This window comes from Ovis canadensis, chromosome 16, assembly GCF_042477335.2.
Source record: "Ovis canadensis isolate MfBH-ARS-UI-01 breed Bighorn chromosome 16, ARS-UI_OviCan_v2, whole genome shotgun sequence".
Classification (NCBI taxonomy): Eukaryota; Metazoa; Chordata; class Mammalia; order Artiodactyla; family Bovidae; genus Ovis; species Ovis canadensis.
The window spans coordinates 27,178,363-27,198,319 of NC_091260.1; the positions used below are offsets into that span (position 1 = coordinate 27,178,363).

Consider the following 19,957-nt stretch of genomic DNA (forward strand, 5'->3'; position numbering starts at 1 on the left):
GTCAGCATGCGTATTTTATCTCCAATCCTGTATGTAACTTTTTTTTTAAGTCATGTTTCAAAAACATGATTTAGAGTAAACAATCACTCCTTCAGGTACAGAAACATAAAATAGTAGACAAGTAAAACTAACAAAGGGCTTCTCAGGTTGCGCTAGGGTTAAACAACCTGCCTGCCAATGCAGTAGATGCAATTTGAGATGTGATTTGATCACTGGTCAGGAAGATCCCCTGGAGGAGGACATGAGAACCCACTCCAGTATAATTGCCTGGAGAATCCCATGGACAGAGTCGCCTGGCTGGCTGTGATTCATAGGGTTGTAAAGAATCAGACACGACTGAAGTGACTTGACATGCATGCACACAAAACTAACAAAATAAAATTAAATATTGTTTTAGCTTCAGTATGTACTTCTCTAATGAGGAGAGGCACAGGTAAAATTGATATATTGTGTGATGATGCCAGTATAATGCATAAATCTTGTTTCTTCACTTAGATTGTTTCTAAGTGCATTAATGGTATGAAGCTATCAGGCAAATTTTCTTACAAAGAGGAAAATCTGTAGCAGTAACATTAGATTCTTAGAAACATTTGAAATTCCTATAGAATGGCCTCTTTACTGGACATTTACAAGATAACTTAGCTTGATTTCCAAAACTAAGATGATGAAGTCATTAGGGCAAGTGAAGAATCTGTGAAGATGCATTCATTTGTTTAATTTTTAAAACATTGATAGAAACTGTATCCAGAAGCCACTTAGTAATTTTTGACACTGATTTCTTGTCGGAGGTAAAGACCTACATCTCTAAAAAGGAAGTATCACAATCAACAGACTTTAAGCCTACAAAAGATCAACTGATGTGGAAAATATGGAAAGACATTAAGAGGAATGAGTTAGAATGAGAAGGTCCAATGTAAGTTAAATAGGAAGTTTTAAAAGAAAGAATGGAGAAGAAGTATATTAAAAGATTTAATGACTAAACTAGTAATTTTTCCAAAACAAAGAAAGATATAAATCCTCAAAGCATAGATAAATAAAAAGAACACATAGTTAAGGTGGTGAGACTGCTCTAAAGCAGAGACAAAGAGAACTCTTGAAAGCAACTAGAAAGACTTTATCACAGAGAAGCAACAATTAGACTGACAAGTGATTGTTCATCAGCCTCTATAAAATCCAGGTGTCAATGAACTTAATATCTTCAAATGCAGAAGTAAGATAAACAATGCCTAGGACTCTATATTTGACTAAAATATTATTTTTGAAATGAAACTAAAACAAAGATATTTTTAGACAAATAAGAATGAGTCCCTTGCCATTTTCAGATTCAGTTCAGTCACTCAGTCATGTCTGACTCTTTGTGACCCCATGAACTACAGTACGCCAGGCCTCCCTGTCCATCACCAACTCTCAGAGTCCACCCAAACCCATGTCCATTGAGTCAGTGATGCCATCCAACCATCTCATCTTCTGTCATTGCCTTCTCCTGCCCTCAATCTTTCCCAGCATCAGGGTCTTTTCCAATGAGTCAGCTCTTCACATCAGGTGGCAAAGTATTGGAATTTCAGCCTCAGCATCAGTCCTTCAAATAAACACCCAGGACTGATCTCCTTTAGGATGGACTGGTTGGATCTCCTTGCAGTCGAAGGGACTCTCAAGAGTCTTCTCCAACACCACAGTTCAAAAGCATCAATTCTTCAGCGCTCAGCTTTCTTTATAGTCCAACTCTCACATCCATACATGGCCACTGGCAAAACCATAGCCTTGACTAGACAGACCTTTCTGGACGAAGAGATATCTCTGCTTTTTAATATGCTATCTATGTTGATCTTAACTTTCCTTCCAAGGAGTAGGCATCTTTTAATTTCATGGCTGCAGTCACCATCTGCAGTGATTATGGAACCCAAAAAAATAAAGTCAGCTACTGTTTCCCCATCTATTTGCCATGAAGTGATGGGACTGGATGCCATGATCTTAGTTTTCTGAATGTTGAGCTTTAAGCCAACTTTTTCACTCTCCTCTTTCACTTTCATCAAGAGGTTCCTTAGTTCTTCCTCACTTTCGGCCATAAGGGTCTGGTCATCTTCATATATAACATTATTGATATTTCCCCCGGCAATCTTAATTCCGGCTTGTGCTTCTTCCAGCCCAGCATTTCTCATGATGTACTCTGCATATAAGTTAAATAAACAGGGTGACAGTATACAGCCTTGACATACTCCTTTCCCTAGTTGGAACCAGTCTGCTGTTCCATGTCCAGTTCTAGCTATTGCTTCCTGACCTGCATACAGGTTTCTTAAGAGGCAGGTCAGGTGGTCTGGTAGTCCCATTTCTTGAAGAAATTTCCACAGTTTATTGTGATCCACACAGTCAAAGGCTTTGACATAGTCAATAAAGCAGAAAGAGATGTTTTTCTGGAATTCTCTTGCTTTTTCAGTGGTCCAGAGGATGTTGGCAATTTGATCTCTGGTTCCACTGCCTTTTCTAAAACCAGCTTAAACATCTGGAAGTTCACAGTTCACGTATTGCTAAAGCCTGGCTTGGAGAATTTTGAGCATTACTTTACTAGGATGTGAGATGAGTGCAACTGTGCAGTAGTTTGAGCATTCTTTGGCATTGCCTTTCTTTGGGATTGGAATGAAAACTGACCTTTTCCAGTCCTGTGGCCACTGCTGAGTTTTCCAAATTTGTTGGCATATTGAGTGCAGCACTTTCAAAGCATCGTCTTTTAGAATCTGAGATAGCTCAACTGGAATTCCATCACCTCCACTAGCTTTGTTTGTAGTGGTGCTTCCTAAGGCCCACTTGACTTCACATTCCAGGATGTCTCACTTTAGGTCAGTGATCACACCATCGTGATCATCTGGGTTGTGAAGATCTTTTTTGTACAGTTCTTCTGTGTATTCTTCCCACCTCTTCTTAATATCTTCTGCTTCTGTTAGATCCATACCATTTCTGTCCTTTATTAAGCCCATCTTTGCATGAAATGTTCCCTTGGAATCTCTAATTTTCTTGAAGAGATCTCTTGTCTTTCCCATTCTATTGTTTTCCTCTATTTCTTTGCACTGATCACTGATGAAGGCTTTCTTATCTCTCCTTGCTATTCTTTGGAACTCTGCATTCAAATGGGTATATCTTTCCTTTTCTCCTTTGCTTTTCCCTTCTCTTCTTTTCACAGCTACTGGTAGGGCCTCCTCAGACAGCCATTTTGCTTTCTTGCATTTATTTTTCTTGGGGATGGTCTTGATCCCTGTCTCCTGTACAATGTCCCAAACCTCCGTCCATAGTTCATCAGGCACTCTATCAGATCTAGTCCCTTAAATCTATTTCTCACTTCCACTGCATAATCATAAGGGATTTGATTTAGGTCATACCTGAATGGTCTAGTGGTTTTCCCTACTTTCTTCCATTTCAGTCTGAATTTGGCAATAAGGAGTTCATGATCTGAGCCACAGTCAGCTCCTGGTCTTGTTTTTGCTGACTGTATAGAGCTTCTCCATATTTGGCTGCAAAGAATATAATCAATCTGATTTCATTGTTGACCATCTGGTGATGTCCATGTGTAGAGTCTTCTCTTGTGTTGTTGGAAGAGGGTGTTTGTTATGATCAGTATGTCCTCTTCACAGAACTCTATTAGCCTTTGCCCTGCTTCATTCTGTACTCCAAGGCCAAATTTGCCTGTTACTCCAGGTGTTTCTTGACTTCCTTCCTACTTTTGCATTGCAGTCCCCTATAATGAAAAGGACATCTTTTTTGGGTGTTATTTTTAGAAGGTCTTGTAGGTCTTCATTAAACCGTTCAACTTCAGCTTCATCAGCATTACTGGTCAGGGCATAGACTTGGATTACCGTGCTATTGAATGGTTTGCAAACTTGGAAATGAACAGAGATCATTCTGTCATTTTTGAGATTGCATCCAAGTACTGCATTTCGGACTCTTTTGTCTAAATGATGGCTACTCCACTTCTTCTAAGGGATTCCTGCCCACAGTAGTAGATATAACGGCCATCTGAGTTAAATTCACCCCAGTTTATCTTAGTTTGCTAATTCTTAGAATGTTGACGTTCACTGTTGCCATCTCCTATTTGACCACTTTCAGCTTGCTATTTTAACTACTAAAGAATGTATGCTGGAAGAAAGAAGTTGAATTCAGAAGATAGTGGTGGGCTATAAGAACCATTGGTTATTAAAGGCATTGGTAAACACATAGCTATGTCTAAACACACATTTGGTTAATGACGGGGGGTCACAAACTTAAATTTTTGGATGCTAAGAAAAATTTTCTCCAAAAGTTAACACACCAGCATAGGGGTGCTAACTCACATTTGCCAAGTAGAAACATTTTTATAAAGATTGCATAAGCATACATACCTTGCACTGAGAAATTTTACAGTCTTTTTTGAAACTTAGAAAGTAAAAATAGTATAATTTAATAAATAAGGACAGTTCATTAAAATTAAAAATTAGTGAAAAATCTAACCATATTGATAGCATTCTTCTAATTTCTTTCCAGAATATTAAAGACTTTATTACAGAGCATTACCAATTCATGGCAGCTGGGTTACATGTCTAAATTATATCCTACCTTCTCCTGTGTCTCATGAATTCTAAGTGATAGTATTATTTTTTCATAACAAACTATATTACCTGGTGAATAGTGGATGCTCAACAAATATTCTTGAATGAATGGGAAATAACCTGTTATTTGTTTTACCATGCAATTCTCCTAACTGGTTAAAAGTTGATCCTATGAGGTTAGAAATATCATTTCTAATTTTCAGTGTAATATAACAGAAAGTTCCCTTAATGAAGATTGTTGGGGACTTCTCTCTCCTTCTTTAATTTCAAGGGCAAACATTAAGACCCAAGTTTCTCCTAGAGAGCCTTCTCAAATGAATTATAGGTTTACTGAAGGAAATTGATTGCTATAAGAAATAGGCAATTATTTATTAGTTCATAGAGGTTGTGAAACTAATCTTAAAAAAATCTTAACTTATCCTAAGAAGAATAATGTGTATGTGAAAGAGAACTGTGTTCTTCTAGAGCTAAGCTGGTGGGTAATCAAAAAAAAAAGTCATCAGTGCCTCTCATTTACTGTACTGTGTTGTTCATTGTTCAGTCACCCAGTCGTGTTCTATACTCTATCACCTTATATATTTTATTTAGGGAAATTAACCCACCTACTATGATTGTTATACAATTTATCCAAGAGTAAAAATGTTTCAGTATTCATTTAATTTAATTAGAGGTTGGGACCTACCTTTTGATGCTTATTCAGCAATTGATACACATATGCAATTGGAACTGATATTCATATGCAAATATATCAACCACGGTGTAGGATTCCATTTAGAGAAAAAAGAATATTTCTGAAAGTGTGAACTTGTTCTCAATTCTTTCAGAAAATGTACCTCTTGCTCTCTCAGTAAGAAATAAAATTTCTTTTTTTTTTTTTTTTGTCTTCCAAAACAGTAGTTTTTATCTTGGTATTCTTAATTTGGATTTCAAAATCTTTCTTATTCAAGCTGATATTTTAGATGAGAAGTCTATTTGAAAACCCTGCAGAGTCTCCTCCAAGACTAGTTTAACATCTTGAGAGTTTCCCCATACGTGGATTTCTTGTCCCATACTTTAAATAGCAATATGTGAGGAGTTAATACCTAGCAGATTTAAATTCCCAGGAGCCCACTAAAATAATAAAATCTTTTTTTAAGAGTGGGAATCAAACTTTCAAAATGTGTTATTCCCTGAAGCATATGAGTGCTTTATCAGAGGACTGTATTGTAGAATCTTGAGATTAAATTTTTGGAAAGAATATCTTAAGGACTTGCCATTTTAAGGTAGAGGTTTTCAGGAAACTTTTGGAAAATATCAATAGAGTTTCTATAACTTGACTAAATAGTGTGTTTTCCTAATAAATGCTATGAATATTGTCCTTTACAATGATAGGATTTTCTTTGCATAGTTCTGTCTAAAGAAACTTTAGGCTTCTTTTCTTCTGTCTAAAGTAAGATTTAGACCTAATGAAAATGTTAGTCAGTTGTGTGCAACTCTTTGTGATCCCATGGACTATAGCCTGCCAGACTCTATCCATGGAATTCTCCAAGCAAGAATACTGCAGTGGGTAGCCATTCCCTTCTCCAGGGGATCTTCCCAACCCAGGGATCGAACCTAGGTAGATTCCTTACAGGAAGATTCTTTACTGTCTGAGCCACCAGAGAAGCTCTTATACCTAATAAAAATAATAAAATATCAAGAATATGGTCAAGAATTATAACATTGTTAGTAATTTCTCAATCATTATCCTAACAATGCTTTTCTGTTTTTGTGAATGCATTTCTCTTTGAATATGAGTATTTTTGATATATGATATAATATTTTAAGAGCATAAAATATTATTCCTACTGCTTTTAAATAAACTAAGAGAATATATTTAGGAACATATAGTAAAAAAAAATCTCCTGTAGAAAAAGAAGAATAAATTAGTACAAATATCTTTCTCTTTAAACAGAAACTGAAACTTTGAAAGAAAGAAGAATTTGTAATATGTTGGATTGTAGGACAGGAAAGTTTTATCTTTATATTATGATTCACAGCACATGTTTTTCTTTTCAAGGGTTTTAACTTTCTTCTGGCTCAGTAATTCTCCACATGGGATTTAAAGTAGATAAATTAGGTATAATAGATGAATTTTTTAGCATATTTTAAAAGTCTAATATAAATTTTGTTTCTTTCTCTGCCTGGTGGAGTAAAACACCTTAAAGTGGAGCCCCAAAAGATCCTTCCTTTTTGCTATGTTTTGTGGGGCATCTCTGTTTGTAGCAATGATTAACTAGTGAATTCATTATGTTACCATTGTATTTCTGAATTGTGTTTATGTGGCAAAACTTATTTTTAAAAAGTTTTAATTAAGATACAGTTGACAAGTAGCATAATATTAGTTTCAGGTGTACAACATAATGATTCAATATTTGTATATATTGAAAAATTATCATGACAATAAATATAGTTAATATATATCACCATAAACAGTTACAATTTTTTTTCTTGTGATATGTGGCATAAGTTCTTACATTTATACTTTGAGAATAAAAGAGCAGTTGGGGAATAATAGCAATAGAATTGAATGTTGCATATAAATGTATCTTTACACTCCAGATTAATATGTTCTTACTGTAAATTTATATATTATAGATATTATTTCCAGTTTAAATTGAAAACTTTTAATGTCACTAATGATGCCAGTTTGTTGTTGTTGTTCAGTCGCTCAGTCGTGTCCGACTCTTTGCAACCCCATGGATTGCAGCAGGTTAGGCTTCCTTGTTCTTCACCATCTCCCGGAGTTTGCTAAAACTCGTGTCCGTTGATTCAGAAATGCCGTCCAACCATCTGATTTTCTGTCTTCCATTCTCCTCCTGCCTTGAGTCTTTCCCAGCATCAGGATCTTTTCCAATGAGTTGGCTCTACACATCAGGTGGCGTAACTATTGGAGCTTCAGCATCAGGCATTCCAATTTATATTCAGGGTTGATTTCCTTTGGATTGACTGGTTTGATCTCCTGGCTGTCCAAGGCACTCTTAAGAGTCTTCTCCAACACCACAGTTCAAAGGTATCAATTCTTCAGCATTCTCCCTTTTTTATTGTCCAGCTCTCACATCTGTACATGACTGCTGGAAAAACGATAGCTTTGACTATACGAATCTTTGTAGGCAAACTAATGTCTTTGTCTTTTAATACACTATCTAAGTTTGTCCCAGCTTTTCTTCCATGGAGCAAGCATCTTTTAATTTCATGGCTGCAGTCACCATCCACAGTGATTTTGGAGCCCAAGAAAATAAAGTCCGCCACTGTTTCCACTGTTTCCCCATCTTTTTGCCTTGAAGTGATGAGACCAGATGCCATTCTTCATGTTTTGAATGTTGAGTTTTAAGCCAGCTTTTTCCCACTCCTCTTTCATCTTCATCAAGAAGCTCTTTAGTTACTCTTTGCTTTCTGCCATATGGGTGGTGTCATCTGCATATCTGAGGTTATTGATGTTTCTACTGGCAATCTTGATTCCAGCTTGTGCTTCCAGCCCAGCGTTCCTCATGATGTACTCTGCATATAAGTTAAATAATCAGGGTGACAATATATAGCCTTGACATACTCCTTTCCCAATTTGGAACCAGTCAGTTGTTCATGTCCAGTTCTGTTTCTTCTTGACCTGCATACTGGTTTCTCAGAAGGCAGGTCAGGTGGTCTGGTATTCCCATCTCTTTAAGAATTTTCCACAGTTTGTAGTGAATTACAAAGTCAAAGGCTTTAGCATAATCAATGAAACAGAAGTAGATGTTTTTCTGGAATTCTCCAGCTTTTTCTGTGATCCAACAAATATTGGCAATTTGATCTCTGATTCCTCTGCCTTTTGTAAACTCATCTTGAATGTCTGGAAGTTCTTGGTTCACATACTTTGAAGCCTAGTGTGGAAGATTATGAGCATTACTTTGTTAGTGTGTGAAATGAGTGCAATTATGCAATAGTTTGAACATTCTTTGGTGTTGCCCTTTTTTGGGATTGGAATGAAAACTGACCTTTTCCAGTCCTGTGGCCACTGCTGAGTTTTCCAAATTTGATGGCATATTGAGTGCAGCACTTCAACAGCATCATCTTTTAGATTTGAAATAGCTCAGCTGGAATTTCATCATCTTCATTAACTTTGTTTGTAATGATGCTTCCTAAGGCCCTTTGACTTCACATTCTAGGATGTCTGGCTCTAGGTGAGTGATCACACCATCATGATCTTCTGGGTCATTAATATCTTTTTTGTATAGTTCTTGTGTGTATTCTTGCCCCCTCTTCTTAATATCTTCTACTTCTGTTAGGTCCACACTGTCTCTGTCCTTTATTGTTCCCATCTTTGCATGGACTGTTCCGTTGGTTTCTCTAATTTTCTTGAAGAGCTCTCTAGTCTTTCCCATTCTATTATATTCCTTTATTTCTTTGCATTATTCACTTAAAAACACTTTTTTATCTCTCCTTACTGTTCTCTGGAACTCTGCATTCAGATGTGTATATGTTTCCCTTTCTCCTTTGCCTTTCTTTTCTCTTCTTTTCTCAGTTATTTGTAAGGCCTCCTTACACAACCGTTTTGCCTTTTTTGCATTTCTTTTCTTAGGGATGCTTTTGAACACTGCCTCCTGCTAGTTAGTGAGCATATATTAAAAACACCTAAAATTTTTCAGTATTTTCTCCAAAGTAATCTTTTTTGGCCATGCGTTTCCAACACTTTATTTTGGTATATGTTGGACAGCTTATTTTAAAATCTGATAGATTAATATGTGCATGTGTACTCAGTCACTTCAGTTGTGTCCGACTCTTTGCAACTCCATGGACTGTAGCCTTCCAGGCTCCTCTGTCCATGGAATTCTGCAGTCAAGAATCCTGGAGTGGGTTGCCATGCCCTTCTCCAGGAGATCTTCCTGGCCCAAGGATTGAACCCATAGCTCCCTCGTCTCCTGCATTGCAGGCAGATTCTTTACCCACTGAGCCACCTCGGATGTGTGAACAAAATAAGACATTTTAAATTGCCAGCATTACAGTTAAATGTAATTCTCCTGTGCTGCAGTGGGGTAGTGAAAATTTATAATCAAGAAGACAGAACAGCTCCAAATAACATCTGAAATATATCAGTTATGGAAATGACACATAAATAGCAGCATTTGTTCAAAACCAAATTTCCCTTTCATGAAAGTGGGCTACGTTGATGAACTGCAAATAACATTGCTAGATTATTCTTTTGGCATACAATAGTTTTAGAAATCATTTCCTGTACATTCCCATAGTCTCTCTTTTTAAAAAATACTCTTTATTAGAATATTTCATTAGGTCTAGGAAATTACCTACTCAGCAACTCTATTAGTTTGAAAGTTTGTGCTATAATATGTTTTGGGGAGTAATAAACATATGCGTCCTTTCCACATATTCTTTCCTTCTCACTACTCTATATTAATAGAATTTGTGTACATTATTTTTGAAAGAGTCTGATTAAAACAAAGATATACTTAAAAATGAAGATATGCTTTATCTATTGAAAAAAGAATTATGAAGACAAATATTAAAAATTAATCTGTGAAACGGGTAACCTACCTTCTAAAAGGACCTCCTCTAAAACCCTCATCTCTGATGCTTCAATACCAGCAAGAGACAAGTAATGCTTAATATGGTTTATACACTGTGGATATTTTTTATGGACAAGTGGATATGATTTTAGTCTCTACTTCTGATCAACTTGCTTTTGCCTTCTTTCCTAGGAAGTGTGTAGAGAGCTCTGGTGTCTCAGCAAAAGCAACCGCTGTGTCACCAACAGTATTCCCGCAGCTGAGGGAACACTCTGTCAAACTGGGAATATTGAAAAGGGGGTAAGCTCAAAAGATTCATTAGCTTTTAACATGTAGACTAAACTGACAAATTTCTGGTTTTGATATTCAGCCACTAGAAAATCATGCATACTAATTAAAGTGTACTTGAGAAGATAGTAATTTTCTAGCCTAATGAATTATCTTGATATCTACAAATATGCATTATTCAGGAAAGTATAGTGAGTATTTTCTGAGTCAGTGTCATCTTTCTCTATGTATATGTTTGAGCTGTATGTGCACAAAAAAAGCCCAACAGCAGTCTTATTTAATAGAGTCTATTTAGTCATATGGCTGTTTTTTTGCAACAATTTCCAAGAAAATTATGTGATCCTAAAATAGTCTAATGAGTCATTTTTAAATTGCAATATGAAAGATCTAATAGTAGAAGAATAATTTATTAAGCATAGAAATGATTGCTGAATAATTTTTAGTATCATCAGCCTAGTTTTCAAAACCCATAATTATTAGGAATTGTTTAAACAGATAAGAATATTTTAGGCTATTCTTGAAATTCTTTAGGAATTGCTATATATGTGATTCTAAAATTTATTGCTATGGGCTGAGTTTACAACAGTAACTACACTGTCATCTGTTCTCAGTTCTGACTTCTTCCATGTTAGATGGGCTAGTTTCAACAAAGATTATAGTGAATTTCAGCTTGCAATCTGATGTTTAAATAAAAAGAATGAAAGCTTTTGGGCAGCTGTCACAGTTTATTAATCCTTGCTGATAGCTTAATTCAGGACCCATGACCTAGTGCCATGTTGATGGTTTTTCCATGCTGAGTTTGAAAATGTTGGTAAATTATGCTAAATGTATAAATTGATAGGGTCATTTTCTTAAAGATTAAGAATCTTTTTTTGAAACTTTTGTAAGTAGCCAATAAAAATACAGAGACCTTCACACACTACCAAAAATGCTTTCTGTTTTTTCATAGATGTAGTAGGAATAAATATTAGGACCACATTCTTGAAACAACAGTCTAGGTTTATTCTGGAACCAACAATTCTTGTCAATGACAAGTAGCAATTTACATCAATCTGTACTTAGAACAGATCTGTACTGTACAACAGTAAAGGGAAAGTCACAGTGAGAATCTGTTTCTTTATTTGCCATTGATTGATTATTATTCTTGTGATCTACACCAGCAGCTCACTGTTTCTATTTGCCTGTAATAATACTATCACTAGACCTGATATCTCTTTTTATTTTACTTTAATTTTTAACCCAAAGCATGAAGAACTCATTCTTTTAAACACTTAAGAGCTCTCCTGAAAGCATCTGTAAATTATATGATCACTCTAATTAGGTAAATCACAAGTAGTGGCTATCTGAAAACCCAACTCAGTCATCTTTATGGTAAACACAGTTAATATCTCATAATTTGTGCTTAACAGCAGGGCTCTAAAGTATCATATTTTAAAGCTTATATGCATATAATTGATAGAGATGTCATTTACATATGCATTACAGTTTTGAAGGCTACTTTAAAAAAATGTTCTAGATAATATCAAAGCTAACAATATTGAATTTAAATTTAGATTAGCAAATAGAAGGGAAATATAATTATTTCTAAGCATAAGTAAGAATAAGCACAGGCAAGAGAAACTAAATGAAATGGGGCAAAAATGTATTTGATTTCTAAAGATTCACTTTCTTAATCTAGGCTAATGGTTGTCAATTTTTTAATTGTTAAATACTTTGTTCAAGTGCATTCTACATAATTCTGTTATATACATTTGAAAACAATGGAAATGTTCAGGTTAAAAGAACCCCTTTCCTGCCTCCTTACCCTCTCCTTAGAATCTTCTCAGCTTCCAGCAGACTTTGGCACAACAACTTGCACTCCATTAAAGTCTATTTAAGAACTTATAAGTTTTAGCAAAGTTTGCCTACCAAGAGGTTATTAATATTCACAACATTAGAGTGCAGTTTCATAAAGTCAATACTTTGGATTTCATCATCTCAAATTAATATGTAAAATAAATCTTAGCTGTTCGTCCAAAGTCATAGAAGGTTTATAGATAGAATAGCCTTAGGAAATTTTAAATGAATGAATGAAAAAAACAAACATAAAAACTCTTAGAAATAGAAAGGACAGTACTAGGAGAAGACTCTCAAAATATCCTTATTATTAATTTTGAATTTATGAAAAAGCTTTGAAAGCTAGATCAACTTAACCTTTTTTTCCAACTTACAGTTTTAAGGGAGAAAAGTACAAAGTACTATTCATGTGAGCTGAATTTATTTTATTTTTCACTTACTGTATTTGCCTTGTTATCTGTTTATGAATTTTTATTGTTGATCTCAAGCTACTTTTTTCCTTAAGAGAGAAGCATGGTACTATTAACAAATGCAGATTTTCCTCTTAAAGCTATACCTATTTGGGTATTAGGGCTTCCCAGGTGGCACTAGAGGTAAAGAACCCATCTGCCAGTGCAGGAGACATAAGAGACAAAGGTCCAATCCCTGGTTTGGAAAGATCCCTTGGAGGAGGGCGTAGCAACCCACTCTAGCATCCTTGCCTGGAGAATGGCTCCCAAGCACAGAGGAGCCTGGCAAGCTGCAGTCCATAGGGTTGCAGAGTTGGATAGGACTGATGCGACTGGGCACACACACATATTTGGATATTAAATAAGAGCCCAGAATTTAATTCAAACCAAGATAGCCATGCAAACACTTAGTAACAAAATTAAAGCAAAGTTTTCAGTTGGTCTGATCAACTTTGTGTAACTAGTCTGTATTCTTGCCATCTATAAATAGTTGACATTATCAGTAATAATGATTATAAATGATAATGAATAGTTTTATACTTACAGTGTGCCAAGCACATATTTGTTCTGTTTACTATTGACAAAAAACTTCTATAGTGGGTACTGTTTTAATTCCATTTTACAGATGAAGAAAGTAAGACTTGAAAGCTTAAGATTATATAGCAATTGAATAGTAAAGCTGAGATTCTTGCCCAGGTCTTTCTGATTCCAAAGTTGAAAACTGTCCCTCTCTACTGCCTCTGATTATATTTTACCTTCAAATGGGAAATTATGTGGAATAAAAGGCAAATTTTCACTGTCATAGGAATGCTGAGTCACTGAGCCTGAAATGGTTTAACAATATGTTTTACCCTTTATTACTAAGTGGATTTTTCATTTATTTACTTGTAATAGTTTGTTATCTCTGGAATCACAATAAAAAGGCCCCTGGACAGAACATTGAGCTAAATATATATGGTAGTTGGCAAAATAGTGAATTGGCAAAATAATGAATCACTTTAAAGTGAGACCAAATCTATTTTTACATATTTCATAGAGATAGAGTGAGAATGGAATGAGATACTATCTTGGTGAGCTTTTTGTTGGCTTCCTCAGAGGAATGGTGCTAATATATGTTACGAGAACATCATTATTACTTTCCATTATTATGTGCCAACCTTAGATGGTGGTGGGCAGAAAATTATTTGCCAGACTGTCTTAACTGGTAGTAATGAGCATTACAGACTGTAAGCATGAGTTTGTGTGTCTCAGAAGCATGAATGGTATATCCACAACCTCTGATCTTAATTCTGAATTTCAAAACTACTCTCAGCAGAAGGAACAAGAAAGAACCTATATCCTGTCTAGCCAGCAGGATAAAACCAAAGCTGCTCATAGTTTTTTAAATAAATCTTTTTTTTTAAAGGTTGGGGGAGGGGAGAAATATGGCTTAAGTGATAGCATAGACATATCCAGAGGACTGGATCCACAATGATCTCGTCAAACTCTGGCTGCAAAAGATACGGGATCTTTGCCCGGGGGCACAGTTCCACAAATGTTCCATGTAAGTATGGGAACTGTTCCATGCACATTTAGCAGATGGAGTAAGAAATATGGCCAAAAAATTAAAAACTGATCTTTGCGTGAGTCCTGGGGGGTCTGACATCGCTATTACAGCCATTGGATGTTTGCCTGAATAAGCCATTCAAGGGCTGAATAAGAACCATATGGTCTGAATGGATGTGCTCTGGGACAGTAGCCTTAACCAAAGGAGGAAATTTGATGAGCCCAGACAGTGCACTGGTACTGTATGTCCATGGGTCACACTCTTACAAATCAGTCAGTATAACTTGCAGTAAAAGAGTTTTCGTTAGGCATGCCATCAGCAATAGCCCTTTGGACAGAACTCGGAGGGATGCCATATTTGATGTGATAGTAAACAAAGATCTACACTATAAAAATTCTGATAGTAGTGTTGGCATTGTTACTAAACAGGATATTAAGGATAATAAAAACCCAGCTCTTGTAAGCTCTGATGGTGACCACAAAGAACATTTCATATACTTGGTTTATTGCCAAAAGATTAATTTAATGATTCTACAAGACCCAATTAGAGACACAATCCAGAATTTAGTCTTACATATATATGACATTGATTCCTAATATTTTTGCATGCTAAACATTAGACTAGATTAGAATAGAATTATTACATGTCCTTTTAAAGCACTGTCTATATAATAGGACATTTGCAGCCTTAGATCTTCATTCTCTCAGAGTAGAATTTAATATGTTTTGACTGTGTCCCAAACTATAAACACAGGAAGTGAAAAAAGAATAACTCTTCCAATTGCTCTAGAAATTTGAATAGTATGGGATGACCAGTTCTGATTTAAAATTTGGGCTGAAATAAACTTTAGCATTCCCACACCTGCACAGTGAAAGAAAAGCCTTCTAACAGCACTGTGCTCCAACTCTCAGCTTTTCTGATTTGGGAAGAATGTTCTATATTGAATCACCAATATCACATCCTTTAAAATATTAGGATTTCCTTAGAATTATCTTATTCCATATGCTGACTAGACCCAGTGCTGGCTATGGTACAAGATCTACCATAATTACATCCTAAAATATGTCCAGTTTTAAAAAATTATTTTAAAATACTGTGTGTATACTTATTTTGAAATTTTACTTTGTAGAATTCTGACAAATTTTCAAAGTTAGATTGTTTGATTTATAATATTAATAAAATTCAGTGGCTTAACAGAAATAAATGTTTAATGATGAATAAGTGTTTTTTAAGAAAAATTTTAAAGCCTAACTGGGATATATCATCTTTCTAGATAGTTTTAAAGACATATTTCTTTTATTTAGAAGGAATGTGAAAAGCAAGAATGAGCAATACAAGATTTTATGTTTGGAATGTGATAGTTTCACTTCTTCCACCTTTCTGAATCTGGTTAAACACACCTGAATTAGTGAAAAGAAGGCCAAATTTATCTACTTTATCTGGATAGGCTAGGCTAAAGTAATATGACTGATATTTAGAATAGTACAAAATCATTAGATTGGATATAACCCTTGAGAATAAAAATTAAAAACTAGTTTCCCTCTGAATATTTAACTTTTCTAGTTTAAGAAATGAAGTAAAATTCTATGCTTATGGAAATAGAACTTTTACAGTTTTGGCATCTTCAGGTTAAAAAAGGATAAAAATAGAAAATACAAAACTCAGAATTCTCACCTTTACTATGCTTATAGGATTTGTATACTTAAAGTTTATTTGGTGTTCAGTTCAGTTCAGTCATTCAGTCGTGTCCGACTCTCTGCGAGCTCATGAATTGCAGCATGCCAGGCCTCCCTGTCCATAAACTAATTATATTAATTATAACTTTGATTAAAACCTTAGTATAGTTGATTAATATCATCATCTAGAAAATTAGCTCAAATAACTTGATCCACATGAAGTTCCCTATAGGTTTCTTTAAAAACTAATTAAGGTAAATGAATTTCTTCTCTTAAAATCATGTACTACATTAAGATACATAATGCTACCAGAAGAAATAGCAAAAATTCCAGAGATCCTTTCCTATAAACGCAAGGTTGAGAGGAAAGTAAACAAGCACAAAAGAACATTTTGCCAGAGAGCAACGTTAAACAAGTCATTTGATAGATTTTTAACTTCTTTGAAGGAATGTCTATATAGAACTAATTTCTGTAGTCATCCTAATCCAAACCATATTCTAATCAAAAACTGGAATTAGACCCCATTTTATAGTTAGGGAAACTAAATAAAAGGAACAGAGGACTTGCTTTGGACCAAAGAAGGATGTTGCTAAAATGAGAACTGAAGTCTGTAACAGGCTACACAGACTTCTGTGATGGGCTTCCCTGGTGGCTCAGATGGTAAAGAATCCACCTGCAATGTGAGAGACCTGGGTTTGATCCCTATGTTGGGAAGATCCCCTGGAGGAGGCATGGCAACCCACTCCAGTATTCATGCCTTGAGAATCCCCATGGACAGAGGAGCCAAGAAAATGTATGGGCTTCCCTAGTGGGATCAGAAAGTAAAGAATCTGCCTGCAATGTGGAAGACCTGGGTTTGATCCCTCAGTTGGGAAGATCCCCGGGAGAAGGGAATTCACTCCAGTAATTCTGGCCTGGAGAATTCCATGGGGTCACAAAGAGTCGGACACGACTGAGCAACTTTGAGCTTCCCTGGTAGCTTAGCTGTTAAAGAATCCTCCTGCAATGCAGGAGAGACCCTGGTGGTATTTCTGGGTTGGGAATTTTCCCTGGTGAAGGGATAGGCTACCCACTCCAGAATTCTTGGGCTTCCCTAGTGGCTCAAATGGTAAAGAATCCACCTGCAATGCAGGAGATGTGGGTTCAATCCCTGGGATTTGATCCCCTGGAGGAGGGCATGGCAACCCACTCCAGTATTCTTGCCATGGAGAATCCCCATGGACAGAGGAGCCTGGTGGGCTACAGTCCATGGTGTGGCAAAGAATCTGACACGACTGAGCAACTAAAATCAACACACTGACTGAAGACTGAGTTGTCTGGAGAAGGCAATGGCACCCCACTCCGATACTCTTGCCTGGAAAATCCCATGGATGGAGGAGCCTGGTAGGCTGCAGTCCATGGGGTTGCAGAGTCGGACACGACTGAGCAACTTCTTTCACTTTTCACTTTCGTGCATTGGAGAAGGAAATGGCAACCCACTCCAGTGTTCTTGCCTGGAGAATCCCAGGGATGGCGGAGCCTGGAGGGCTGCCATCTCTGGGGTCGCACAGGGTTGGACACGACTGAAGCGACTTAGCAGCAGCAGCAGTCTCTTGTCAACTGCTAAATGTCTGATACTTATATTATGGTTATGAATTCTTCATTCTTTACCCATTAATTTATGTTATTTAACTTTATGATATGTCTATTATGTTATGACTCTGTAGAATAGATATAATCAATAGCATGAATTTTCACGATAAAAAGTTTTAGCAAACCACTTACAGAATACTACTACTGTGTATATATTAATTAATGGTAAGAACTGAGCAACATTTTACAAACTGAATACTTGTATTTATCTTGTACATTAAGTGTACATTTAAGAGGAGAATTTATGTGATTTCTTTCCCTGTGCTGTATTTTGTGAGCATCTAAAAAACATGTAAAACAATATTATTTAATACTTTAAAACCTACATCTTTCAGTGTTTTTGTGGCCTTCACAATTTCATGCCCTAAAAAATGCACAAAGTGGAATTTTTTCCTCTACTAATTATAAGAATATTCAAGGAGGTATGAAAAAACATATCCATGTATGTGTATATGTATATATATATATATATATATATATATATATACACACACACACTTGCAGCTAATTGAATTTTTAAAAAATCTCTAGTGTTATTTTGTATTTTATGTAGTAAAAACAGTTCAATAAAGTATATTAGCATATAATATCTTCAGATATATAGTCCTTCACCTCCAATTGATTTTTCCTTACATTTTTTATATGTATTTGGACAGCAAATCCTTTTTTCTCAGTAAGTGATCTTGGGCAAGTCTTAAGATTCTAGTTGCCTTATATGAAAAAATGAAGTGCTTAAACCACATAAATTCTAAAATCTCTTTGAGATTTAAGTGCAGCTCTGTGATTATATAAGATCAATGTAAAATCAAATTTTATTCTTATTTGAAATCAGTAATGCTAAGTTTCTGACTTAAAAAATACACAAATTTTAATATTTGGAATTTTTAAGTGTTCAGTCAGTTCAGTCGCTCTGTTGTGTCTGACTCTTTGTGACCCCATGGACTGCAGTACACCAGACTTCCCTGTCCATCATGAGCTCCTGGAACTTACTCAAGCTCATGTCTATTGAGTCGATGATGTCATCCACCCATCTCATTCTCTTTCATCCCCTTCTCCTCCCGCCTTCAATCAGTCCCAGCATCAAGGTCTTTTCAAATGAGTGAGTTATTCATACCAGGTGGCCAAAGTATTGAAATTTCAGCTTCAGCATCAGTCCTTCCAAACCACGGTGGGGGAAGAACAGTTAATTGCTGGTTAATACTACATTACTCAGTTACTCTCATAGGAAAATAGATGATGCATAAATATTCTTACACGTAGCTACTTGTAATAACATTTGTAATACCAAAAATGTAAACCAGAGGATATTTGGTTCACTGTTATGATTTTTATATAGATGAAGATCTAACACAATTGATATACCATTATACAAACTGGTTGGTCTTCAAGATCAATTAGGTAAATCATTAGCTGGCACCTTGAACATTCTCCCTCTCACATACATAATTAGCAGCCCTGCTTCCAGAGTTGGTGCTGTATTATCAGTTCAGCCAACTATCTCTGCTTCATCATTTTAGACAGATGGTTTTTTTCTCTTCATAATACTTTTTAATTGCCCAAAGCTCGTTATCTTTTTTAATGCACTACTTTAACATTTATTCGATTTAGGATCAGAATGTTTGGCCTTACATAGTCAACCAAATTTTAACTTCCTCTTGCCTAATTTTTTATGGACAAATAATAATTCCTTTGCACTTTTCTTAAAAAGACCTTATGTTGTTACAGTTACTGAAACATTCTCTGAATGCCAACTACCAAGGACGCAAAGATGAATTTGACTTTCTTTACTCTCCAGTATTTCCAGTTCCTTCTTGACATATAGTAACCAAAATGGGACACAGAATTCAATAATTTAACTAATGTATTCATTCAGTAAAGTTTTGTTAAATATCCACTACATTCTGGGCACTATTCTAGACATTCAGCATTTTCAGTTAGAACATTCTGTGATGATAGAAATGTTCTATATCTACTCTGTCAAGTATCACAGCCACTAGACACATGTGGCTATGGAGTCCTTAAAGGGGGTCTCAGGAACTGAATTTTCAGTTTTAATTAATTTAAATTTGAATAGCCACATGTGGCTCTTAAGGCTTTTGTATACCAAAGAGAGGAGACAATAAAAGTAATAAAATAATTTGAAAAATAAGTTATTGCTGTTCAGTGGCTAAGTCATGTCTGACTCTTTGCAACTCCATGGACTGTAGCATGCCACACGTCCCTGTCCTTTACTATCTCCCAGATTTTGCTCAAGTTCATGTCCATTGAATCAGTGATGCTGTCTAACCCATCTCATCTTCTGCCATGGGTAATTTAAATGAGTGGTAAAGGGGACTAAAACAGGAAGATGTAATCTCTGTATATGCTGGAGTAGGAGGAGGGGAGGGCGGCAGGGGTAGTGAGGTACAGCCACTTCATAATAAGAGTGGTCAAGGAA

The 19,957-nt window shown here is 35.8% G+C and overlaps 1 protein-coding gene across 6 annotated transcripts in view; it reads left to right on the top strand.

Annotated features, from left to right (window-relative positions):
• Positions 1-19,957, top strand: part of ADAMTS6 (ADAM metallopeptidase with thrombospondin type 1 motif 6) — a 289,127-nt gene that overhangs the window by 163,262 nt on the left and 105,908 nt on the right. For all 6 annotated transcript variants that reach the window (XR_011249658.1, XR_011249659.1, XR_011249660.1 and 3 more), the window contains one exon: positions 10,286-10,393. Coding sequence is in view for 3 of the 6 variants with exons in the window: in XM_069556308.1 (XP_069412409.1) it covers positions 10,286-10,393 (108 nt within the window). In the remaining 3 variants the exon portion in view is untranslated. The remainder of the gene's footprint in view (positions 1-10,285; positions 10,394-19,957) is intronic.